General features: G+C 35.7%; 1 protein-coding gene across 1 annotated transcript; it reads left to right on the top strand.

The window, feature by feature from the left end:
• The first annotated feature begins 95 nt into the window (after positions 1 to 95).
• Positions 96 to 27,852, top strand: LOC144452456 (glutamate receptor 4-like). Its single transcript, XM_078143554.1, has 14 exons — positions 96 to 240; positions 14,974 to 15,129; positions 15,807 to 16,064; positions 17,829 to 18,019; positions 18,358 to 18,411; positions 19,295 to 19,435; positions 19,924 to 20,130; positions 20,243 to 20,365; positions 21,786 to 21,890; positions 22,588 to 22,779; positions 23,642 to 23,978; positions 25,707 to 25,948; positions 26,961 to 27,190; positions 27,519 to 27,852. Exons 1-14 carry the CDS (start codon positions 96 to 98, stop codon positions 27,850 to 27,852), a joined length of 2,715 nt encoding a protein of 904 aa, XP_077999680.1.
• Positions 27,853 to 27,958: the final 106 nt, after the last annotated feature.

The following is a 27,958-nucleotide window of genomic DNA, read 5'->3' on the forward strand; positions in this document are numbered from 1 at the left end:
CAACGACCCCAAGATCACCGATTACATCAAAGGACATGTTTATGACGTCACATGAACACCTATTGACCTCGGGTCAACGGTACATTCTTCCCAATATGGGAACGATAAGACCCAATGTACCCATGCTGAGTATGCCATACGCCTTGCCGTCCATTTTGCCGTACAGCCCTCTCTTGAGGAATACGCTTCTATCAACGTATGCCGAAAACCATTCCAACGGTGGTTTTATCGGACCAACACGTAATCTTCATCGGAATCACTTCAAACCGTACCATCCTTTTAAATTGTGAAGCCTTCTTTTATAGTTCGATTTAATTTACTGTCTCTTTTGTTGTGCTGACCGGAGAACACCCTGTTGCAGTACTAAAAGGCTAGGCATACATCAAATGTATGCAGAGATGCCCCCCCCCCCCCACCCATTTTATTTTTACATAAAATGTAACGTAAAATGTAAATACTTGCAAGACTTTTGTGTGCTTTATTTATAATATATCTAAGTTCTTATTGTATAAATTTGTCAATGTACTGAACTTTTGAGATACTGGGTTATAGTTTTTTGTGAGAGTATATTTTGTGATTCCAAAAGTTGTCTTTGTTGACGGATATATCTACATATTAATCACGTGATATTTTAAAGTTTGTGCAATATTACAAATTAGTTACATGGATATGTTAACCACAGCTGTGTCTGGTCGCCGTCTATGTATGAGTGTTTTGGATGGCTGGTATTGCGCCATAACATTATATTTTTAACTAGAGCTGTTTTGAGGACGGTAAAATGACAACCAGTACAGGTTGAATTTTCTTTGATTGGAGATCCTGTATTAACGTAAAGTCAGTTTATCTACGTCACGGATCTGTGACTCTATTTCGGTCTCTATCAAATGAAGCGAACGTATTAGTACAGATCCACGACTTAGGTAATGTTTTAGAAACACCTTTACCATACAGTTTTATAACCGCGATTTTAGAGAATTCAAAATTCTACAATAGAAGTTTTGAGTGATAATGATTTGTCTACAAAATGATATGTACGTGAGTATTGATATTCGATATGTGCCAATCTCAGTTTTAGAGTTTATATTTGATAAAGTGTTTTAGCGTTTGACCTTCATGGAAACTTCGGTACATTTGATATATCAACCGCATAAACCATTTGAAGAAAGAACCAATAAATGAAATAATGGTAAACTCTGTTGTGAAACTTTTCGCTTTTTAGATGGGTGGTGAAATATAATCCGATTATTTGTTAATGTGTATCGATGTCAAACTGCATGTATGCGTGTGTGTGTTCATCTCCGTTTATGAAAAAGGATGGTAACATCCGTAAAGATAAGGATGTACAGTCATGTAATATACAATATGCTGACACGAAAGAGAGACAACTGGATGGAATTTGCTCAATCGAAACCTGTCCCATAGACAGATAGAAAAAAATCATCACATTCAAACTCTGTCTCTTCTTCAGACAGGCATTTTAGTCGTTGAGGGCTAAATTCGCATCGAAGGACGAGCGTAAACAAAATTTACGTGTACATATATACCTGAGGGCGGTCGTCGAGGAAATTTACTGGCGCTCGCGATTTTACAACGATGTATTCATCCGAAAATTACCATACTTTTGCATATATTTATCCTCACAGAGGATTATGTTTCGTTGCTCCAGCTGGAAAATATACTGTCTGACTTGTGAGAATGAACGAATACATCATTTGTATATTTTTTCATCTGTTTAGGGCAATATATATCTATCTTAGCCCAGAGTAAGTCTCTATCAAGGATAATTACTGTCTTCTTGATTGGCGTAAGCGGTTTAAACTATACACCCATGTCACCATACATAATAATAGGGTAAATGGAAATGACAATGCCTCAATACATTTCTGATGTTTACGTGTGTTTTCTTTCTTTTCCTGCTTTTCAATCATTGATAAGTAATCAAAATAAATTTGATATTTATCAAAAAATGTCAGATGTCAGAACAATCACAAAGGAAAGACGTCATACGGACCAAGGAAGATTTCCACTTTCAAATTGGCATGATAAATAAGGAAAGTCGTAATCTTCAATTTATCGACGATTTCAGATGTTGGAAGCGATGAATCATGATAGAATTCTACATCTTCAATATAGTTACTCCCATCAATCTATTTCAATGAAAGCTCTATTTTTAGATAACATCGCAACTATCTACGTGGCTGTTCACACAGACTATGATAAATGAAAAATCGTTTACCCTTTACCAAGTCACTGGAGGTCACAGGTCAACTCTGAACTTTATGATGACAAGTCAAACAGAAGGGCCATTTGACCGACTGTTAATTGGCAAGGGAGAACACCACAAGCACTTTTCACATGATCATTCCTAATACATATTTCAACCATACTATTCGCTGATTAAACTCGAATTATAACCATATGCATGGCCGTGAACCTTTCTGACAAGTCTATTACATTTCCAACACTAGACTTTATTACAAGTAATTACAACTGGAAGTTGTACAATTGTTAGACAGACTACGATACTGTGACCAGTAAATAAAGTTATGACATTAAAAACGCAATTGATTGATAATCCATTATTAGTAATTGTTATGATGAATAGAGGAATTAGAGAGTCTATGGTCAAATCATCCATCTAAATTTGAGAACACAAGTACCCCCCCCCCCCTTTTCATGCTAGTGTTCACTGTATCTGTTTGATACAACCATGTAGACACCAATAAGAAACTGCACATTCTAGAAGATTATAGCAAGATCATAATTTGTTGCTGTTTTTTCTAAATAAACTGAACGCATACACGAGTGTGTCAATGTTTTGATGTATCCATTGATGTCGGCATGGTTACATGTAACTATATTCATTCAATCTTGCTATGTTAAAGTGTAGGAAGTGTAGTTTCGTATTGGTTTCCATGTGGTTGTATCAAACAGAGCCAGTGAACACTAGTATGAAACAGACTGTATATATGTTCATGTATATACCATACTAGTAGTGTAAGGAATGAATAATTCTCAGAAGAAACCAGCTCAGGACATGGGCAAAGTCAATGCTAACATATATGGTAGAAAATTTATTACCTGCACTATGTAAACCTTTCGATATATTTGCATAACCTGACCAGTGTATAAAGAAAACTCGTGCAAAAAGTAATTCCATCCACGTCTTTTATAACAACAACAATTACATTTTGCAATCATCAACAGTTTTGAATTTCACCCTAGAGTGAAATAATTTAGACAGACAAGAGATATCAGAAACTTGATCGTCTTATTTATATACCTAACAGGTCCTAGAGTCAATATCTCCAATCTGATTGTCAAATAAATAAACTTATATTTAGAGTAAAACAATCCATCATTTCTGCAAGTATTACTCATATTACTTGACCTTATTGTGGAGATCAAAGTCAGAGTCATGAACTGTTATAATTATTTAGAACCCTCCACTGACAATGAAACTGAATCAGATGGTTAAGCTTTATGAGAAAAAATAAGATTTGAGATATTCTACTCAAATCCTGCGCATCAACATTCCATAATATATCGAGTCGATCAGTAGCGGCCATATTTGATTTCTTTTGCTTGCGACTAGTTGTAAACAAGATGGCGGTCTGCATCCATGTCTCACTACATAGTAGGGTAAATACTTAAAATATACAAGGTATTTCTTTTCCCTCCAGAAACTTGGACTTTATTGTTATCAGAGACGGTAGGTGAAGTTCAAGAGTATGATGTAGATTATGATAACAGTAAAATACGCATTTATTTGTTGATAGCAGTGAAATATCCAACATGGCCGCTACTGATTCAAACATTCTACCGGAAGTGGAAGTCGGTGGGGGGGGGGGGGTTAGTTTTCATCGACTATTCATATATATTGGGAATTGATATACTGCCGTACCCCGTTGTAAAATTTGATGTTTTTGACTGTCTCAGTCTAATAAGTCTTAATTTTGACATTAGGACATGATACCCATTACAACCATTGCACCTCTTTTTCGCATGTTTCTATCTGGACAACGTTATTTTATTACTTGTGGACCACAGGGCCCAGGAGGAATAAACAGCTTTGTTTTCATGATTTCCTGGATTTCTAATATTATTTCATATGGTGAAAATAGGGAAAACAGGCAGAGGAAATGATATTTGTTCATCCCTCCCGAGCCCTGTGGATGGATGATTAAAACTGGCTTTGCAGGTGCCCAAAGTTGTTCTCCTCATCATACTAATGGATTATAAATACTCTTCCGTATACACTTAACCACATCACGCGGCAGGATGTAATCCATTATAAGTATCGGGCTTTTGAAATATTACTAGATGGTGCCAATAAGAGCCAACTAATCAATCTGAAATGCCATTTTCTCACTTCCCACTACCATTTTCCTACTTAATACATGTAATTATTTATCAAAAATTGTTTGTGGTCAGATTAGTTCTCTCTTGTCGTCACTATCAGCGACTATTTCAAAGGATTGTTTTGAGGATCGATATGATATTCAAACGCGTATGATTGCAGTGTTGACACACTGTATGTTTACAGTAATCGTCTATGGTTTGATGTCTTTTAACTAGCCATGGACTCATATGACAATGCACATACAAATTTCAATGAAACCTCTTCATATTATGAAAGGAAAAACATAATCATTAAACTGCATACATACATACATACATACATACATACATACATACATACATACATACATACATACATACACACACACACGCACGCACGCACGCACGCACGCACGCACGCACGCACGCACGCACACACACACACACACACATACATACATACATACATACATACATACATACATACTAGTAAATATCATAAATATGACACAATAATAACCATGAACGAATGTTTCAAGGCTACTGATAGACATTTATCCAGGTTGAAGCATTCATGAGAATTACGAACAGTGATGCTTGTAAATTTTATAAAAGAACCCAATCAAGTTTATCATTTTGAAAGCCTGTCTTTAAAATATAATTACATACATCAGTATGGTTAATCTTCTTTAATGTACACGCATGTCTTCTTTACACGCTCTATGGTGTGGACAGGGTGGCATGGAGTTGAAATAAAACGTAATTGTGATTGGAATTAGGTACTTGTCAAGCACATCCTTTTTATAGGTACCAGTGGCTCCCCGAGTCGCCAATATGGCTGCAAACGGACGTACGATCTGACAGTTAGCGATCATAACATACGGAGAGGAAACACCATTAAAACGCTTAGATTTGTAAGCCATTCGGAGTATATGCTGTTGGAAGCAAATTCTGTAAATAGTTCTTAAGTGATTTGATTTATTACCAATCGAGAGGGAGCCTTAAATGTTAAAGATTTTGTATTACAGTGTAATAAATTTTCCTGTCGATTTTCAAACGTCTCAGTCTCGGCTTAAAATATCAAACTGACTTTCAGTTATCGATAGAGGTAATTAATCAAACGACTTACTGGGCGACTTGCAAATAGAAGTCAACACTCTCAAAGGTGCAGAACGCCTGCTTGTATTTTACAGAACGTTTTGTGTAATTAGTAGCCTAATCTTCTGTCATAAATCTCGATTTTCTGAAATTAATGGACTTTAATACAAAAATAACTGAACAGCACCAACTTTTTGGATTGAACTATTCTTTATAAAAAAAGTCCACATTAAACATAGGTTAATCAACACCTATATTTTGAACAAAGACATCACTGCTAAAGTAATGTTCTTGGTGACACAGAATAACAAAATGAATAAAACTGTTCTAGATTTTGACATTTCAAAATGTTTTGGCATTTCATAAACAGTAACCAGTCGCATTGGCCAGTCGCATGCACTATTTATTGAAATTGCAACTGCCATTCAACACAGTCGTCATTATTGATACAATATCAACTAAACATGCCCAAATAATGATTAAAATAAAATGATTCAGATGTTGTCAAAACCTGATTTATTTTCAAAAGATTTATTGAAAGCCCAGCGACAGCAATACCACTGCCTCCACTTGATGTATGTTGAACTGTCAATAATTCAAGATACGGTTGGTTTGACTTCATGATAATCCAATCGAAGGGAAATAGCGTCGACAAATACTAATGTAACTGATAAATGGAAACGATTTGTTCACTGAAACTTTCATGAAATTAAGCTATTAGTTGCAATTAACAATGACGAGTTTATTAACGTACACAATTATAACAAGATTATATTATACAAGATCATTCAAAGTAACATATAGAGAACCATGCAAAACGGCAGATATCCACAATTAATGTTAACAAATATTACAAGGTAACGTAAATCCTTAGCTTTCACAGTCTAGTGAGTAGATATAGGCTAGTAAATAAGTGATAGAAAAGTTACTTCACATTTTAAGCGTGTTCACAGTCTGGTGAAGTATATAAAGAATATAATTTGCAACTCATTCGGATCAAATACATTATACTTAACTAGTAGCTAACAATAGGGAACTTGCAATCCAGACTGAGCATGCTCAGACGCAAAGGACTATGGGATTATATGTGGTTATCGTAATATCTTATCTGGAGCTACCGATGAAATAAACCTCCCACATTGGTCAGGGTAAATATGAATTGATCATTCGTGGTTATAAACAATTTAACAACATTGTTTACAATACTAATTGATCAGTATTTATTATCACATTTCCCATGATGCAACATTCAACATGGCGGGTTTGCAAGTTCCCTATTGTCCAGTGATTAAACAACATAGATTAATACTTGTAAACAAGATACCTTGCTAATTATCGAATTCAGATTAATACCCAATTTTCCAATAGCGTGATTAACACTTGTCTTACACGTGGAAAATGTACATATGGCATGATCTTAAATCTCAGTCTTAAAGAATCTGGTGGAAAGTTCACCATGTCTTCTAGAACAATGAATCTAGGTGAGAGATCATTTACTTATAGCAAATTATATTTAGAATAATAACATCACTGTAATTTTAAGGTGACAACTAGAACTTATATGTTAGGGATATGGAGAAATAAAGACACTTTTAGATTTTGAATTACAACGCAACTGTTGGTGTACAGTATCTCCCTCTCTCTCTCTCTCTCTCTCTCTCTCTCTCTCTCTCTCTCTCTCTCTCTCTCTCTCTCTCTCTCTCTCTCTCTCTCGCTCGCTCGCTCTCTCTCTCTCTCTCTCTGTGTCTGAGTGTAAAAGCGTACATGTGAGTGACGATACTTGTGTGGCTGATTCCTAACTTAGACAAGCTCATTAGATCGTGAGTACCTTAGAAAGAATGTAGTGTTAGAGTGGAGAATCGTGTACGTTCTGTCGATCTAGCTAATTAGACACTGGAAACGTAACATTAGGCAATCACCAGAACGTAACAATATTATCAAATGTACAAAACACTACACCGAGCTATTAATCGAATGATATTGATATATGATATCAATTCATTTTTTACTTCATATAATTTTCAAATATAGATTGAATCAGGAGTCCTTTGAAATTCAATTAGTATCTTTTATAGAATGAAGTACAAATTGAAGGAAAATATACTAAATACAGGTTTAATAAATTGGTTTATCTGTTGACGTGAGTACCGTTATTAACACGGATGCCATGTTTTGAAATATATGTATTATATCTTGTCAACCTTTAAGTATAGAGCCACACCCATTTATCAAAACTATTACTTAAGGACACACCTGGATGAGAGCATTTGTTGAGTTCAACTACGCATGCTCTCCTGCCTCCAAATGGAACATTCCAAAGATATTATTGAGGAAGTGCATGTTTTCCGTAAATCGGAACTCTAATCTGCTCTTTAGTTGACCTAATAGCGCTCGGATAGAAAATCAGGGCCTTGCTCTCTCTTTTGTGGTGTTGTGGAAGTTGATAGTGGTTTTATTCGCCGATATGGCCGGGATGATTTTGTGTTCGCAGGCTGTCATTTTGTCTTTGCTAATAGGATGTTTAAGTGAAGTGGTACGGAGAGAAAATTACCCGAGGAATGTTACGCTTGGTAGGTAGTCATTTAAACTATCTTGAATTTATATCAGTATATTATAATTGACCTTGAATTTGATTTCTAACGACACTAATTTTTCATGGTGAGAATCATTACAAGCAAACAAGTTCGTGTAGATTATTTTTATCGCACTGAAAATTTCTTTTTTCATTAAGAACTAGTTCTATCTGTACGTGCAAATGATTTTGTAATAGCTATGTTGGAAATCTTAATACGTCTTTATTTTATACAAGACGGCGATCAGATTGCAAGAAAGGTTAGCATCATTTATTTTTTAAAAACACACCTTTTTGTAGTCTCAAATACATATATCACATAAGCCATGACTGTAACAAAGACTGGCACATGTATATAAATATAAATGTGATACTTCCTTAAATAGTTCGACAAAAAAGTTTTGACTACACGACACAACACAAGACACGACTTTTCGTGAAACCGAAGACAAACACCCTTTACACAGGTTTTTAACCAAATCATCGATAGGACGAATAGTTGTGATCATGTCATAAGGATATAAATACATTACGTATTCGATGTGTGTCTGTGCTATGTCTATGGTCTTCAATTTGCGATCGTACAGACTACTGATGCGGTGCCGGTCTCTGTTTTCATCAAGCGTCATATGTTTCATTCTTAATTTCTGGCTGTGCTGCCAAATGTTCCAAATGGTGCAATCCAGAATGACACTGAATACATTTACATCCATTTTTTCAACAAAGAAAGAGTAACAAGCCAGTGTACACATCGCTATCAACGATTAGGAATGAAGACCATAACATATCCGAAGAACTGCACTGTTTCCCATTGAAGGTTTCATAAATTTTACGACGGATATAAACTAACGAAAATAGCCGTACCGAAAATATACATTACTAACTTTAGGAAAAGTATCTCCACTGCACTACAAATGTATGCGACGTATTCAAAAGTGTCTTATCATAGAATGCGCATTGTAAAACAGAACTCGGGAAGTTTTATTGTCAAGAAATCTCACCTATTTTTGTTGAAATCAAGATAGAACATTAGATCATACAAATTTGTGAAATGATAGGTCAAAATGGTAATAAAGTGAGCCATTTAAAATTCCAATGTGGATACCGAATATTGTATTAACTCTATAGGGAAGAAAGATATTTTCGATTTCCTTGAACATAACCTTTCGTTATTATGAAAGGACTAGAGGCAGGTTTTGGAGTTTGGAGAGATGCTAAGAATTTGAAATTGGTCCCTTTGGCACTTTCTACCTTAATTTAGACAGATAATATCACATCAATCCTGTGTATGTTCAAGTGAAAGGATACCTTGCGAATTCCTTATCTTTGACAACTTGAATGTTAAATGAAATAACCATCGATCAGAACTTTGTCGAAAGTGACGTATGGGCCTTGGTAAGGCACTTCCGTTTAAAGTATTGTCGACTAATTGTATTGCTATACAATATATAACGATACAGACAGTCGGCAACACATCAAATGGAAGTTGCCTAGCAAGGCCTATACGTCACTTCCGCCTAAGTTCCGATCTCGTCTCAATAATTTCCCTATTTGTGACGAATATGAGAATAAATGAAGACTTGAATAAAGTGTGGTGATAATTCAAAACTAGAGAACGATTGCCTCACTACATATTTAAGAAAAAAAGAGAAATATGATGTTATTATTGAATATTAGAGGAAGATGATTTCATTTTATAGTTGAAACCCACAGTGGTCCCTTCTCTTTATAAATTGAAAACTCGAGAAATTTAGATTGTTTCATTTTAAAATATAATGTTAAGGAGATATTGCTTCACTTTATAATAATTAATAATTACCAACACAGGGTTTCTGTTTAAAACTCAAAAAATTAGACAACGGTCAATCTTGTTTCTATAACAAGCCTACACAATTATGGTTTCATTTTATAGTTCAAAGCAAAGAAAGGCAGGTTTATTTCATATCGCAACCGGCCAAATTGATGGTTTCATTTGGTAATCAAAATCTACAAAACGAAGGTTTTCAATTCTGACAGTTTGCATGATCAACCACTAAAAACATTACTGCATTTAATTATCAGATCTTGTCTCAGGCCTATAGTAACCAGTAATTTTCTGATCGATCTTCCATGTGATGATATAGTGCTTTTATGTCCAATTCAGTTCTAGCTGAGCAACTCTGAACATAATTCAAATTGTCGGCAGTAGAATTGAGGTTATTCTTTAATTTAATTTCGTTACAGTAGTAAGTTTTATGATACAAAGCAATGACAGATATTTGATTTGTGATTTCCTTCAAAAACTACGTAAATGATGACGCCTTAGTGAGGGAGACAACATTCACACACTAAATGCACAAAGTTGCGTTTTTCACTTCGAAAATCTAATTTATGGAGGTCTTTTGGGTTAAAATTAGATTTCCTCGGCAATCATATATTTGCATAATTGTATACTTCAAGCAACCGAGTCATGATTTGTCAGTAAAGGCAATGGTGTGTTAAGTAAGTCAGAATGAATGTTTCGAAGCTACATTATACATCACGACATTATGAGGATCGCGAAAATGACGTCTAATACTTTTATCAATTTACTAGAAATTACCATTACAACCTTTTCCATTATACTGTTACACATCAGGGAGGGAATGATCCCGTCACAGAATTCCATGACACCAACAGCCATCAGACAATATTGAATGTTATCGGCAAACAGTGTACATACAACCCATGACACTAAAGTAAAGCGATTTGTTCAGTTTGTATCCGAACCAGTCATAGCATCTATATCAGGTGTAAATAAATGTGTACTGTATCAGCCTTGTACGGTGCCTCTAAATGTGATCAATCTGTAAACAATATTACCAGTGCAAATCAAGTAAATCATAAATTACTAGAGCGTAAATATTAATGCCACAAAATATTATTTACATATCACTGTCAGCTAGATAGATATGTGTATATGATACATATCAATAAGCAACATTGTTTACGATTAGAATAGTCGTAATAAACATATTAATAAAACCATGGAAAATATATTGGTCATGGTTCCAAGAATCAAATAGGGCCGTAACATATAATTAGTTTGGAATAATAAATTAGAATTGCTTGCGACGCTTAGACCCGTCTATCCGTCTGATGTGGATTATTATGTCATTATCATAAGATTGTTTATTTCTGTAACAAATCGTTGCATAGCAAATTGTCTGCGTCTTCTTATAATTAGACTGGACACTCATTGACTTCTCAAATATCAATTAACAAAGTTGTTGTGATCCATAGTGTCATTTACCTGGTCTGTTACGAATGCTATTTTTTACATTACGTCTTGGTATAAAATTTGTCTCATACGCAATTGCCACAAACAAGCAAGCAAAGTCAACGCTATTTTGTCCATAGTTGTAATTGTTGTTTTAGCAGTCCTTAGAGACCTAATGTTAGAGTGGCTGTATGGATTAGAAGGAATTTTGTAATCGATTAAATAACTTTATTACATGGTTTCTTACTTGAAAACAAATCTGAAACAATATAGCAAAAGTCCTTGTTTGTAACTCAATAAATTCAAAAAAAAAACTTTCAAAACATGTGAACAGTTTATGGTACGTACGGAAAATAATTTGTAAACAAACTTTATAAATACAAAAATGATAAACACACAAGTAATCAAATGGTCCATACATGGTGAAATAGTATGGGCATATGACAGACACATGCACAGACTGACTGTATCAATAATTGTAGAAAATTGTAGAAAATATCCTTGTACTATGTGTCTGTGTTTACCAAGTTTATATATAAATCACTTCCTGTACGTACAATAACATTACACATCTGTAGTTTTATGCAACTCATAGCCTTACAAACATGGACTTGGTCTATGTTATTTCACACTGTTGTTTCAAGTAGACCAAAAACATATATAGTGAAGTCAGTTTTTTAGCTGAGAAAATAATACCCATATCATTCATGTACTGTAACTTTAACGAAGAAGGAGGAACCGATCATTCAGAAAATTAGAACAGTTGAATGAGAATGATTGTAAGCAGAATATCGATACCGCGACCTAGTTTACACAAGTACGGCAGAGAGCTGACATAGCCAGGTCACGAGATATCTAATCGTATCAGAGATTCTGATATCAAGTTACGGCAGAGATGATGCTTCGAATTCACTTATTTTCATCATAAGGAATTTGGTTGGAAAAGTAACAAAATTGACTATAACAAATTGACTGGCGGCAATCGTTGTTGGGATTATGTCTTTAGGAAATGATAAAGAATGATGATTAATATTTCATCTTTGGTTGTAGATTTAATTACTCTATTCATCAAGCATGACTAATGCACATTATTAGCATAACGGATAAATATCACCCTCTGAACACAACCTTTCGTTTCGTTTCATTAATCAGCTTTTAATTGCCTGTTCCATTCACTCAACTTCGATGTTTACACAGCTAGAAATCCACAGGCAGACTATGGGACATGACTGTATTAGGCTCTGTGCAGACCCTATAATGGGGTATGTGAAACAAGTTCTGTTGAATAAGTTAAAGAGTCTGTAAATTTGGTAAGATTTCATAGTTGTATTCATAGACATGTAGCAGGTCTGTTAGTACGGGCACGTGTGTACAGGTGTATACTTTCTGACTATATACATGGCTGGAACCATATGACTGAAATAGGGATGTTTAGCCAGAGATGTGTGTACAGTTTATAAGTTCAGAACAGGGTCTGAAGAATCGTTGTCAGAAATCACACACCATTCTGTATACATGCCGATGCCAGCAGAACTGTTACATGTCTGCGAATACAGTTACCAAATTTTACCATATTTACAGAGTCTGTAACAAAATTTGTTTCACACACCCTGTTACAGTCATGCCCTGGAATCTGCCTCTGGATTTCTAGTTGGTTATCGTTATACATTAGATACATCAAAGCTATCCCACAATCCATCCATTTCTGAAAAATTTGCTATCTTTTCAATATTGAAGAACCATTTAATTAAGACTACATTTTTGCTTTGTTTGACGGTATTGGAATTCAAAACGAATGTGTTTTGAGGTCAAATGCCTGCGTCATGGTAAATGCGTTGTCTCTAACCGCAATAACTAACTGCTTCCGAAGATATCAAAATTATAGTGAACACTTTGTTCTGGTCATATCTTTATTATCTTTGAAATTAGTGAAGGTGTATTTCCTTCCAAAATATCTGCCGAATGAATAGGCATGTATACGACCTATGCTATGGTATAGTCGCCTGCAAAGCATAAGTGGTGATATTGCAAATAAAATCAAACACACGCGTACGACCAAATCTATTTTAAATGAGCGGACATTAGGCCAAGGAAAGGATATTACAGCAGTGAGCCTGGTTATCAATACAGCCAGGTGAAATGAGTATTTTTAGATTACTTCAATTCATCGATTGTGAGATCTTATAACTAATGTGATGTAGGCTTGGTGTTTCACTCAAGGGACATTACGTTTTTGAAACAGAGCTAGACATATTTCAACTCTAGACTATAACATTAACAGAGGCACAATAAACACAGCAGTATCCCTTTGCCCAAACACTAATAAGCATTGATATTTTGACGATACACTGGATACAGTATCTTGTAAAATATCAGGGAGTTTTAGTAATCAACACAAACAGAGCTCATATGCTTATTAGGCTCACGTGTCCATAAGGTCATGTGTACTGAATAGTGGGTAAATCTGTTGACAGAGACTGAAGTGTAAAGTCGAAAATTTCAGGTAACAATTTTAAGTTTGTGTTTGAATTAAAAGTTTAATCCAATACTATGGTTTACCAACACAGATATTTTTATTTGATAATTAAACTTGTTTTATTTAATAATTGGAATAACATACGTATATTCAAATATGAACCAAAATTAACCATAAAGTTACAGGCTGGGCCACTTTAAGATCTTTAAAAGTAAGCTACTAATAACTCCGAAAGATAGATCCTCTGCAAGGCTTTCACTCGATCAATCTGTACCAACAAATCCCGTATTTACTTTGTCTGTAGGAATTATACTGTGAAAATAAAATCTATCAAACACTCTACAAAACTAACTCAGTTGGGAGTGCTAGGAACAGTTTTGGAATGCGTTATTAAAAATAGGTCCATGTACCATGCAAAACATTACTTTCAAGGGTCTTAAAATCAATTAAACAAAAGAAATCTGTTTGTCGTCTTGTTTTTCAATCGATGGTAATGATAATGATACATTACATGGAAACATGGCAATATAATTTCAGGGGGAAAGTTACATAATCGAAAACATGGAAAATAAATTAATGTGGTTAACACTACTTGTCAGTTTTGAAGAATCCAATACACGGTTAAGGCTTAAATAACCCGCTTCAGTCAACCATGTCGGCCTGATTTAGTAAATCAACATGCATCTCTTCCCTTTTCAAGTCACTTGTGTAGCTCCCAAGGACATTCAACCGTTGACGTCATACAAAATCGATGACTAAATTTTCAAGAAAATTGATGAAGGATAGAATCAGTAAATCAATTTTTTGTTTGACTTTACACTTTTAAGCCTGTGATGGAGACAGACTAGAAGTGGTGAAATTTAATCAACTCCTGCTATCAATCACGTCAATAGTGTATCAAAACTCATTAACTTTCTTCCAATAAGAGTCAACGCAAAGTTAAATGATAATTGCTCTTTGGAGATGAAGGGATGAACATACAAAACTACATACATGAAAATAATGGGATATTTATATTAGTTTTCACCGGTGATTATATAATATATGAATACACTCATCCACGTGCAAATGCCGTAGTTAGATAGCATTTTACACCCATACGTACACGTACATGCATGCATACATAGATAGCATTACCATACATACATACATACATACATACATACATACATACATACATACATACATACATACATTGTTCAAGTACAATGTATGTACAAGTACTCATTATCGTGTTACCTATTACAGGTGTTATATTGGAGGAGACACCTGGCGATGAAAGACATTTGTTGAAAGAGGCTATCAAAAGGGTGCGAGAAGATCCCGCAATTTTACCTTTCACCGAATTTATTGTCCATCGTGAACCTCTCCTTTCAACAGACGCATTTGACGTCATAGAAGCAGGTGAGTGTGACGTCAGTAGGACGATGACATCATCGCCATTGAAACACGGCTACATGAGTTTTAGATTAAAAAACACTGGAACGACACAAATGTCAAAGTGTTTAATAGCGATGACAGATGTTTGCTACTCGTTCAACAGAGTGGCAAACGAAGTTATCAATTGTTGACAATATCTCAAACTTAACTTGTTGGTTGTGTGAGTCAGAATGAATAGCAATTAGAAACACCCTCCCAACCCTTACCATCTTTACCATCCTCTAGTTTCGGTTATCCAGACTCCACTTGGGGCTCTATTTTCCCTCTCTCGGGCCAGGCGGAACTAGAACCACCAGTGGTGTCCTTGTTCCCAACATGTGATATATAATTAGTGTAGTCCATTTGAAAAAAACCCGCTATGTACAAAAATCTGAATATTAACTATTAAATAAAGGAGGTACTTTGGTTTTACTTCATATTGATCAATATTATGACAATATTGTTCTTCTAATTCTATATTTGCTGGAAAGTAGCGTGTTTCTGTGTTCAACATATACACCCGTTACCCCATACTTTGAAACTGAGTGTAACCAGCCATCAACACCTTTAAATTTATGACATGCCTGCATTGCTAGGGCTGTTAAATATAATAACCATAAATGCACTTGTTAACCAGTACACTGACCCCTGTATTTTTCTAGCAGCATGTAGAATGTATGAAAAAGAACCCTCTGTGATTGTCAGTGTGACGTCATGCAAGGCGGCCGAAACATTACAGAGTGCAACCAACGTATTTATGGTACCGTACATAAAGATATCACTGGAGCCATGCACTGTGAAAAATCAAGAATTCACTCTTAGTATGAATCCTAACACTCTGGTGACCGATATGGCACTGTTGTCATTGGTTAAACTACGCCAGTGGACGGAAGTTGTGGCTTTCTACGATACAGAGATTGGTAAGTAATATATTTAGTAGAAGATTCTACCAGGGCCAGTAAAATTTGCATATTTTACCAGGGCGAGGCAAAATCTGCATAACTGCCACGAAAATAGTAACAGGAACAACTTCAAAATGACCACAACCTCTAGGAAATGTAAAACCTTCTGATCAATGTTGAGTTTTTATTTTGCTGATAAAATGCAGTATGTCTTACTTGGATATCAATTATTGTTATATATAATATATCAAAAAACAAACTGACGTGCATATGTCGCATATGGTATGTCACTCAAGTTTTGTGCCACAATTTAAAGAAATAAGATATTGCATGTCTGAGAAATGATGTATGCTGTACATGTGGACGCACGGAGCGCATTGTAATAGCCCCGCCTTCAGAGGCTATTAAAAAGCCAAAAATAGGTCAGGTGTTGGCTTTTTTTATAGAAAAGTCAATGACAAAAATCAATATGTACATAAGATTGTAGCTTCCGTAGATTACCTTCGATATAATAGTTATCTTTAAGATGACATCTACACCTTATATCCAGTTGTAATCGTATTCATGACGCTCTGAAGGTTGAAGCACAGACGGAAACTAGCAGCATGAATGTATTTTACGCGAGTAAATTCCCTTGTTTATTTTATATAGGTGAGGTCTGATTTGAACAGACATTTGCTATTTGAGGCTTTCAATGTGTATGTGAAGCTTGCACCAAAAGGTTATGCTTTGAATGTACAATTAAATGAAACTACAAAGTTACCGAGTCCCTACACACTTACAGGCATACAGGTTAATCTAAGGCCGAATTATCCATTTGTGTTATGTTCCACAGAGTCCGACAGTTGTGCAAATTAACTGAAAATTTATACTTAATATGTACTGATTTCTCCAACTCTCCTTTAATAGAGCTTTGATGCTAAATAAAAAAATAAATGGAGTGTTTAGGATAGATAGACCAAACCTAGTTTAAACCGCCAACCCTAAACATTTCTTTAACATTCAAAGGTAAAGCGGTGAGAGTTTACGTCTATTATTGTATAATTAATAATTTTGCCTGAATATCTTTAGTCATTTAAAAAAAAAGACCCCATTCCAAAGAAACCTGGTCTTTCACAACTGTACGTTGAATGTATACAATGTAGTCACTGTTTCTATATTGTCTGTTGCACATACAATTCATGTTGTCTTCATGTACTACTTTTATATCTCACCAAACTATCACAGAAGTATTGTGACCAACGAGCGCATTGTTATCAACAATAAATAAATAAATTGTATTCTTCACAGTGAATAGGGAACGTGCAAACCCGCCATGTTGAATGTTGCATCATGGGAAATGTGATAATAAATGCTGATCAATTAGTATTATGAACAATATTGTTATATTGTTTGTAACCACAAATGATCAATTCATAGTCACCCTGACCATTGTGGGAGGTTTATTTTATCGGTAGCTCCAGATTAGGTAATACGATAACCTCAGATAATCCCATAGTCCTTTGCGTCTGAGCATGCTCAGTCTGGATTGCAAGTTCCCTATTTCGTCGTTGGCACTGTCAGTGACATACTTTGTGTCTTCGTCTATTGTCACAACCTCACCACAATCACAAACTATTGAATGCAAAGGTTTGTGGAATTATTTACCTCTCTTGTTTATACAATGCACTGCAGGTTATAGTTCACTTGCAGTTTCCTATTGGTAATTATAAGGTTGTATCAAACAGAACAAGTGAACAGTAACCTGGAGCTCGCTGTAATATGTGTTTGATTTCGCTATAGCATACCACCGAATACAGTATATCCTTGAAGCCGCCGATAGATCCGACTGTGTTCTAGACATGATTTTATTGAAGAAGTCAAGTGACACAGGGGGCACACAGTGGACGACACAGCAACTCAGCCGAGTCAAGGATGTGAAAAACTTTGTAGTTGTATGTGATGTTGATAATGCATTTGATTTATTGCTGAAGGTACGTCTTCGTTCATCATAAAACGATTTTCCAACTTTCCCATTACTTTAGAGTGCTTTGCGTAATTTCAGGGAGTTTCATGCTCTTCCGTTATTTGACAGTGTATTACGTCATCGTATGATTTTTATTTCAATATATTACGTTTTGAACAAATAAAACCAAACCAAAAAGATAAGACAAATATATTCACCAATGGTATATTTGAAGAGAATGCACCGACTAATAAGGCAAGCATTCCAAAATCACCTGTAATTTTAAATACTGATCGCTTAATACGGATTTATAGTTTGAAATTACGTCACAAAACGTCACTGAAATGTTTACTCTTCTTGTCATAGGCTAATCATTTAGGAATGAGATCGCGTGAGTATCATTGGGTCATCCTAAACCAGGTAAGCAATCAAAAGCAATGATTTATACAATAAAAGTCAGGTAACAAACCTAAAGTAGAACCTCGTCTTGTTCGACAAATATCAAGTACTAAGGCGAAAAGTAAAATAATTGTGTGTTTCCAATGACATGGCCCCAAAAAATTGGGTAGGTATGTCAGGGTTTTATTTGATTTATCTTTTTATTTTGAAATATATTGCTTCGACCCCAAAACAAACAAAATGTCGGTCAGAATACCCCATCTGTGAACTTTGATGAAATATGTGCAGGCATCACTGAGGAAAGAAAACAGATGTGTATGAAGGTCAAGAAGACTAAGAATTTGTTATCCTTTTGTTTTTGAATGTTTACAAAATGTTTAGGATCGGTGGCTTAGGATCGATCGGTTATCGGAAACATATGTTTTTATTTTGCCTAACATTGCAACATTTTATTGTCTGAATTAACAAAAGTCTTAGCAACCTTCTAAGATATTTGTCTGGCTCAATAAAAGTCTACTAACATTGCTTCTTTTCATCTTCTGAAGTTCTGGCATCGCAAAATCACACTAATATTGCTACATTTTCTTTGCATAAGTATCATTATCTTAGAATCGCCATATGTATGAGTATTCGGTATTTATTTTTGATTTTTAATTTATGAAACAATCTTATCGTGATGGTTTCCTACTAGAAAAACCAATGTAAAAAATATAGACCAAGTCTGTGTTTGGAACTTAATATATTGCAAAAAGCTATAAAAAAATGTGTAACAAATTATAACAAACATTTCGATTGCAACGTTTAGAATTCGCATCGTATTTTTAATTGTTTTCTTGTGGTATCATCTGACAAGGTCGATTAATAGTTCAATTTCAAACAAGCATTTGCTATTTTCCATTATCAGGATATCAGTGACGCGGAGCTAAAAGATGTGCCTGCAGCAGATGGAATAGTGTTGTTTCTAAGACAACGTATTCGTTACAGGGAACCTGGAAAGGGAAGTAAAAGGCCACGAAAAAGAAGGAGGCGTTATGTGGATGTCAGTGTAAGGGAACCTGCAATAATTACAGGTGGGGAGGGTGGATTAGGGGATGGGCTAGATTTAACAAGTCAGGGCCACATTTAAAAGAAAATGAAATTAGGAGTGGGTCACAATTTGACTCATTTTATAATCTAGTTTTGCATTTTTTATGATTTGGCGTCCAACCAATGCCACCACTCCCATCCTTGCACTATATTAACAGAACATATAGTACTCGAATCACTAGTAACTGACAGCCATGCAGAATCAATTGTTAGTCATGGTGTTAGAAGAGGAGTGTGTCCCACTAGAGCATAAGATTACGGAGATGCAAATGATAAATTTGTTGTACAATTTAAAGACATATGTGATATTCGCTTGTGCTCCAAAATGACATCCGTCAACAAGGAAAATAGACTTGACATCCGGGGTACATGCAGACGAAGTTAAACACACACACGTACGAGGTTACCATTTTTTAACTTTAAACCTTATGATATTTTCATATATAGATATCTTCTCTGTACCTTCACGATGCTACACTGGCAGTCGCCAAGGCGTTTGACATTATCATTCGTGCATACAACCCATTCCTCTGGCCCAGACCAGATCTTGGAATTTGTCGACCATTGAGAACCGATAATCGTAACCGAAAACGAGTCCACAAACATGATGAAGCCGAGAGAGACCGTTATATTTTGATGGATGCCGTCAGAATGGTATGTTGTATTCATCTCATAGCTTGAAACTTTTACAATATATATCATATTCTGTGAATTTATTCTTCAGGTCAAAGGTTAATTGTTCTCTCTTTTCTTTGTATGATTTAAGGCCCGACTGGAAGATGGACTGACAGGTATGGTCGAGTTCAATTCTGGGGGTTATAATGATAAAAACAACATGGAAATTATCAGTGTGTCATCAGCGAACGATAATATCACTGATATTGCAAAGGTGTGTATGTAACTTACAAATAACCTTTTCCCAATATCTTTTCGTTCAATACCTCCAGCTATTTCATGATTAAATTCAAGTCACTCTGTCAGGTCACCTTTACATCCATGGTCAGATCTAGCGTGAACACTAATGAATATACCCATCAATTCTAATATTGCTGACGTAATAGTTAGCCCATTAATTTTTTTTAAGACCGGTGCCAAATTATGGTACATACCAGGTTTGATGTGAACTTTACATGGTGATTTCTTAAGAAAAAGATTGAAAAAGGTTTCATGGCTGTGAGTGACTTGCTTTGAAATGAGTTTATATATGTATTCTCAGCTGTGGCAGGACAATTCACTGAGTTGTGATATAAACACTCTCATAACAAGCCTACGAAAAAACACACGACGTGCGTTTGTTTGGTTGTGGTAAAGCAGGAATGGGACAATGTCATTAGTGTCGAAAATTTATCAAATCATAAACACTCCCATGGCTCTGTTTACTGATAGAACACTACATGTTATAACACTGAGTATGACTGTTACTATTACATTATAACTTCCACAGATATAAACAAATTTATTAAAGCAATGTGTGAACCCATATCAAAGGCACATTCACTGATTTTACAAGGCACTGTTGTAGTACTAGAATCCGCTGTGTTGTTGTTTTCAACTAATTGTGTCTTTGCTCGTAGTCTTTACTTGGCTCACTGTGTTTTTTTCGTGGTATGTACCACAATTCCCAACTAAACTGGCAAGCTCTTTCATGATAAGTGAAACAATCAAGCATACCATATTAAGGCAAACGACTAAACTTGTTAAATTAACCTTCGAATTAAATGGACTTTTAATTCCAGACAGCGGATCTTAACAGTCATTATTCTTACTTTAATATTAGCAAATCGACTCTAATGTGGCCATTCGAATTTTAATTCATTTCGGTTACTTTTATCTTAGGATCACAGTATCTACACCAGTCACTACATTATACAGGCTCGTTGCACAACGTTTAATACACCGATTACTTTTGAATGTTAACACATGTCTACTTGACGCCCATTTCAAATCTACGTTTCTCTATTTCATGGATACCTGGCAAAGAAACAGCGATTTATGTTATATTCGCTTTATGAGTTATGTGGTCATTCTACTTTGTACATGACGTATAATTGACAATAGGTCTTAGTAGAAATATGTAGACTCAGTGTGGTAATGTACTTTCGTAAAACGGTGTACTTTGATTAAAACAATATTTTGCGTCAAAGTTTCAAATTTAATATAATTTTGCTATCCATATTACGTCATACGTATTCGTTTTCATCGTTACCCAAGCGAGTTTATTTCATCGATCTCTGCTACTTGCGTGGTTTATCCATTACAGGTAATCCACTTTTTACAACATTGAATCTCATTGTTTTATTTGCCTCCAGATCGGCACCTGGGACCCTATAAATGAGTTGAATATGTCTCACACACCATTTCAATCGACCTTCAAAGCATTATACAACCGAACACTACGGATTGTTACAATTGTGGTGAGTTGCTACGCTTATTAACTTCAACCCAAAAGGTCAGCCTTCGTAGTAGGGTGGATGGGTCGACCTAGAACATTCTGTGTGTGACATTATGTGAACGCTTGACAGGTCGATAACCCAGCCACGGAGGTTACCCAAAATACAACAGAAAACAATTATTTCAACACGATACAACTATTTGTGTATAATGTTGAATCACTCACGATCGTGAATCTGAAAGTTACAGGCAAGAGTAAAAAAATTGACTTATAGGTCATACTTTTCGCCAGGCTACCCATTACCTAAATAATGCATACAAAATTCAGCCATACTCTATCCCATCCCCAACACCACCACAACCACCTCCACAGCGCGTGTGTTGTTGTTGTTGTTGTTGTTGTTGTTGTTGTTGTTGTTGTTGTTGTTGACTATTTGTTTATAGTTTCGGTTGTATAATTTTTAATGTAGTTGAAATAAAGTATTATCATTTTATTATTATAAGATAGTGGTGGAATAATCAAAGTTTCCCCTGGATTTGGGTAGGGGAGTTTGGGATTGAATTCGTACTAGGTGGGTGTCATACATGGTACTTTTAATCTTCCTTTTACCACACTCATTCTGAGTTGACTCCTGTTGAATGCGAATCCAAAATAATGATCAAAGTGGGATCCGGATTACACAAACCAGTTTGTAATTAATTTTCCTCTTGTGATTGTAGGAAGAGCCATTTGTTAGAAAGACAGAGGTACGAGGTGGAATGTATGAGTTTTCGGGGTTCTGTATGGATATCTTCAAAGAAATCGCACGGAAGCTGAACTTTAAGTACACTATATACGAAGTTGCTGATAATAAATATGGTGCCTATGTTAATGGTTCATGGGATGGACTTGTGGGTGAAATAGCGTACGGTGTAAGTAACCTTAAACCCCCATATATAGGGACAAAGACCACGTTATACGAATACTCATCTTCGACTTGTAGTGAGGCCCTATGTCACTCATATCAAGTTTTCCACTGCTGAACAAACAAATACTATATATTTAGTATACTGACTGAGACACGTTTAGTATGATGACTAGTAACTTGAAGATCCATAGTACGGAAGCTAAGCAGACCTAACTGAACAATTAAATAACATATAATGTTTGGGTGCACCCAAAAGAAATTGTGCTGACATCTAGGTGGACGTCGTATAAAAAGAGACATACATAACCTGTCACAGATACGTACATCCTGTTTCTGTTTAGCGTACATTGGCTCTGTTTGATACAACCATGCAGAAACCAACAAGAAGCTTAGCAATATTGAATGAATATAGGTTCTCTTGCGACATTTTCTTGTGAAAAATGAACTAAATAAATTTGCTTCCATGCATGCATCAAATGCAGATACCAAAACATGGCTCATATGCTTAAATGGTTTATTTCATGTAGACAAAATGTAGTAAGAAATTACGACTTCGATATCTTAAAGCATAGAATGTACATTATTAGTTTGTGTGTGGTTGTATCAAACAGAACAGTGAACACTATAACACGAGGCGGAGATTAATGTGCATTTGAAGGGCACAAATCAACATTTCCACAATACTTGATAGGCTTTAAGCAGTTCTGAAGAATTTGACCGTGTCCTGTTTTAATTCCACTTTGCTTTTCCACTGTTCAAACAGTTAACTCATATGGACATTAAAATGACTCAAATAGTGTGCTTGTTCATATAAAATGTACTTGATTTTTTTCAAACAGTTGTTTTAAATTTCCTTCATTCCACAGAGAGCTGACATGGCAGTTGCTGGAATAACTATCATGGCGGAGAGAGAAGAAGTAGTCGATTTTACCAAACCTTACTATCAATATGCCCTAGGAGTCATTATTCGTAAACCTGGAAAACATCGAGGTATATTTGCATTTATGGAACCTTTGAGTGCGCCAGTCTGGGCCTGTATTGCAGCGGCACTTTTTGTGGTTGGAGTTCTGCTTTTCCTTATAGCAAGATTTAGTCCCTACAGTTCTTATAATTCTGCAAGACAGGGGTTATGTGAATGCAAAGGCGACGACTTTAACCTCATGAACAGCTATTGGTTTGCCCTGGCCTCACTTATGAATCAAGGTATGTGTGCATTTAATGACAAAGGATTGTAAGCTAAGTGTATTTGACTAACAGAGGAAGTAACATAAGTGTAAAATCGAAACTTTCGAACGTTACCATGACAGACAGGCGTGCATGTAATCACAACACATAATGTGAGCATGCTGTATTGGTTTATAAATTATACATCTTACACTTCAGTTTTCAGTACTGCATGAACAACAAGCCATCAACTATACTGCTTGATGTTCTTGTGACAAACGACACCGCCGTAATGGAAATAGAAAACGGTGTCATAAAGAGGGATGTAGTTTTAAACGATGTTTATTATAATTAATCCCTTCTACATACAAATATTAACACTGGAGAAAATCAACACAATGCAATTAATAAATAAATAGCTCCCTACCTGATCTACTGTCTGTACATTCATCTTCCACCTCATCAAGATTAACTTCCACTCCAGTGTTGAATTATCAGGTCCTTTGTTTGTGTCTTCCTGTAATGTCAAATGATTTAATTATTTAAATTTGTGTGTGTGTGTGTGTGTGTGTGTGTGTGTGTGTGAAACAAATACTGACTGAATGAATAATATCAACAAATAAAGATGTGTGTGTGTGTGTGTGTGTGTGTGTGTGTGTGTGTGTGTGTGTGCGTGTGCGTGTGCGTGTGCGTGCGTGCGTGTGTGTGTGATGCACTACACTGCACTCATCATTACACTGTACTATACTATAATACTAGCTTTTGGAACTTGAAGGTCCAGTTCTGCAGAGTAGCATTGTAAAGGGATAGTTTCACAGTAGCTGCAGTGCAATAACTGTAGCATTAGTTGAGTTTTTTGTACCATTTATCATCAGCTGTATGGCTTTACAGCATTTATGCAGTACATAATCGACAAGCTGCAGCACTCGGTGGGAAGACTATACATAATAATGTCTCAAAGTTAAACTAACCTTTTTTAAAACTTGAACAGTCCCTTCCTTCTGGGTGCCTTTGTTTTTATGCCAAAGAAAAATAGTTGGAATATATGAAGACGACTTAGAATCATGACTCTTCGCATTGTTTACGAAATGTACCTCACATACCTTTGGTGGACACTTTGTTGCCATAATCGTCTATTTTTAGATGCGATCATACTACCACATATCCACGCATTTCGGCATGGTTTTGGCCCTACTGGAAACGTGTAATATTTCCTCATCACGCCAACATTGTAGAAAACGTAAGGGGACACGGCAGTTGTCCTTTTCACCCGTATCTAAAAAAGACAGTACACATTTGAGTCTACTGAGTGGCAGACGACAATCGCTGAGCTAGAGGTATTCCCCGCCTCGTTCTGGTTTAAATAATACGTTGCATGCTGGGAGAACCGGAAAGACGGCCCCGAATACTTATTTACATCCCTCCTGCCGTCTAACTCTACCGAACAACGCAGGTTTTCCCCGGGTACTCCGGTTTCCTCCTGCATTAACACTGAACTTTCCTTCTGTTATTGAGCAATGCCTGTTGGAAGGTTAATAAATAAATAAAAACTTGCAGTGAGATAAGGAGTCAGGCTTTGTACCCACTTATATCTTGTCATTCCAAACGTCAGGATTGTACTTCTGGGTCACCAGGACTGTTTTGCATGCATGCATACATACATACATACATACATACATACATACATACATACATACATACATACATACATACATAATCTTAATCCTACTTATTTTGAATGGTTAAATTTCGTCTTATTCCAAATAGGTGGCGACACTGCTCCTTACTCGATCTCAGGCAGACTACTCAGTGGTTTCTGGTGGTTCTTTACACTTATCATCATCGCCACATACACAGCCAATCTGACTGCATTTCTTACCGTTAGTCGCATGGAAACGCCCATTTCCTCAATCGAAGAACTTTCAAGACAAAACAAAATTAAGTATGGAACAATAAAAGACAGCAGCGTCGTCTCATTTTTTAAAAGATCAAATCTTAATCCATATCAGGTAAGATTGCATTTGTTCATCGCATAATACGTAGATATGATTACCAGAGCTCTATGTGAATCGTTAGAGTTAGTCTACAAGTTCCTGTAAGTTGTAGTCGAGAAGGATTGTCACGTTATGTACACGTACATGTAAATCTTTGAAGCAAATTAGACAATAATAGTGTATTAGATAAATGTATTTGCGCATAGAAGAGTTGCGTAGGCTGCTATTATGTCCGCCCATATTCGCACGGTTACCCGGGTAGCTTCTCCTTTGCTAATAACAAATAAAGTGCCGTCAGCCAAGATGTCTTGACGAGGGGTGAGGGGAGGTGATGCCAGTTGACTGCTTATTCCTATGATACTTTTACATTCAAGTAATTCTGCGTTTTTGTAACTTTTTTGTTTTTAAAATGCAAACATTTATGAGTAGTACTTGCTATTTCGAATGCTTCCAGAGACACTTGGTTTAGACGATCATCACAAACTAAAAGCTATTTTGGAATTTATGCAAATGACAACAGTCGGATAGAATTACATGAACAGGAAAGCTGAAAAAATCGAATAAACCTCAAGAATCTGAAATGTGTATTACCCTACCATATATCATTGCTCATCACTTGCTAGGTAATGAACTTTTTTGGCAATATGGTGTTACCAGCATTTAAAAACATGGATGGTGCAATTGGGGGCGCTGTAAAGGAATTTTTAGACTTGAAAATATTATTGTAAACCTAATATGATTTTTGGAAGAACGACAAGTTGTCGGACAGGGAAGATCTTAAGACTCAACCTTTGATAAAAGTAAACCCCACTTTTATCTGAACGAATCGTCGACAACAAAGAAAAATATGTTTATATATTTGATGTGTATTCAAAATGCTGTCTCTCAGTGATGAAATCTATCTGAACTCACTCCGTAGCTTCGTATCATTTGCACTGCATAATAATAAATTAAACTTAAAATTAGACCTTCTATATATTTAATTTTAACCCATAAAGTCAAGTGTTTTCCCTTCATTCACCCTCAGCGGATGTGGACATTTATGAATTCCATTGAAGATGCCTACGTTGAAGACGTAAACGAAGGTTACCGCAGGGTCAAAAATGAAGAATATGCTTTCATGTGGGATCATCCTGTCCTGGAATTAGAAAAACGAAAGGATTGCGAATTGATGACTGTAGGAAAACCCTTTTACGAGAAAGGATACGGATTTGTGACTCCAGAGGGAGCCCCATGGAGAGAAGATATATCCATGAGGTGTGTAGATATGACGCAAGTACAGATATTCTACTGTACATAAAGATGGGTATTGTTCTTTTCTGGGATTTTGTCTGCTAAACTGATATCCAACGTTGGTGGCGCAATCGCAGAAATCTATAAATAGTTTGTCACTCAAAAGATAAAAATGTTGAAATTAACATACACAGGTGATGCTGTCCACATGGCAAATCTTCTATAACGATGATAAATTAGGTCAGACACCTGTTTTCTGTTTCCACTAGGATTATACATAGAGTTTGAACACTTCATATTTAAACATAATGTAACAAAAATAATGCAAATAATGATATATTTCATCTTGCAGTATACTTGAAATGCGAGAGGATGGTCTTCTTGAACAATATCGCAAGAAAACTTGGGAACTTGAAAGTGATTGTGAGGATGACGCGGCAAAGTTACGGAGTTACACGAATGACATTGACATACAAAGTGTGGTTGGTGTTTTTTATATTTTAATGATTGGAGCTACCGTGGCGTTGATCTTTGTTCTTTGTGAATTACTCTATCATCATCGCCTTCGCCATTTCTGTCGTCCTACCGTCACAGTCCATCCAAACGCTGATGGCAAAAGTCTTGAAGTTAGAGAAGATTCCAATGCTATTGAAGATAAGAAATCGTTATCGAATTCAAGGGTTTGATGATGCAAGATCGTGTGACCATATTAGGAACAAAAGATATGCAAATGAGAAAGAAGTGTAAATTCTGAAAAACAAAGGTATACAGTTATTTTAAAATTGACGAAAT

This window comes from Glandiceps talaboti, chromosome 22 (assembly GCF_964340395.1).
Source record: "Glandiceps talaboti chromosome 22, keGlaTala1.1, whole genome shotgun sequence".
NCBI lineage: Eukaryota > Metazoa > Hemichordata > Enteropneusta > Spengelidae > Glandiceps > Glandiceps talaboti.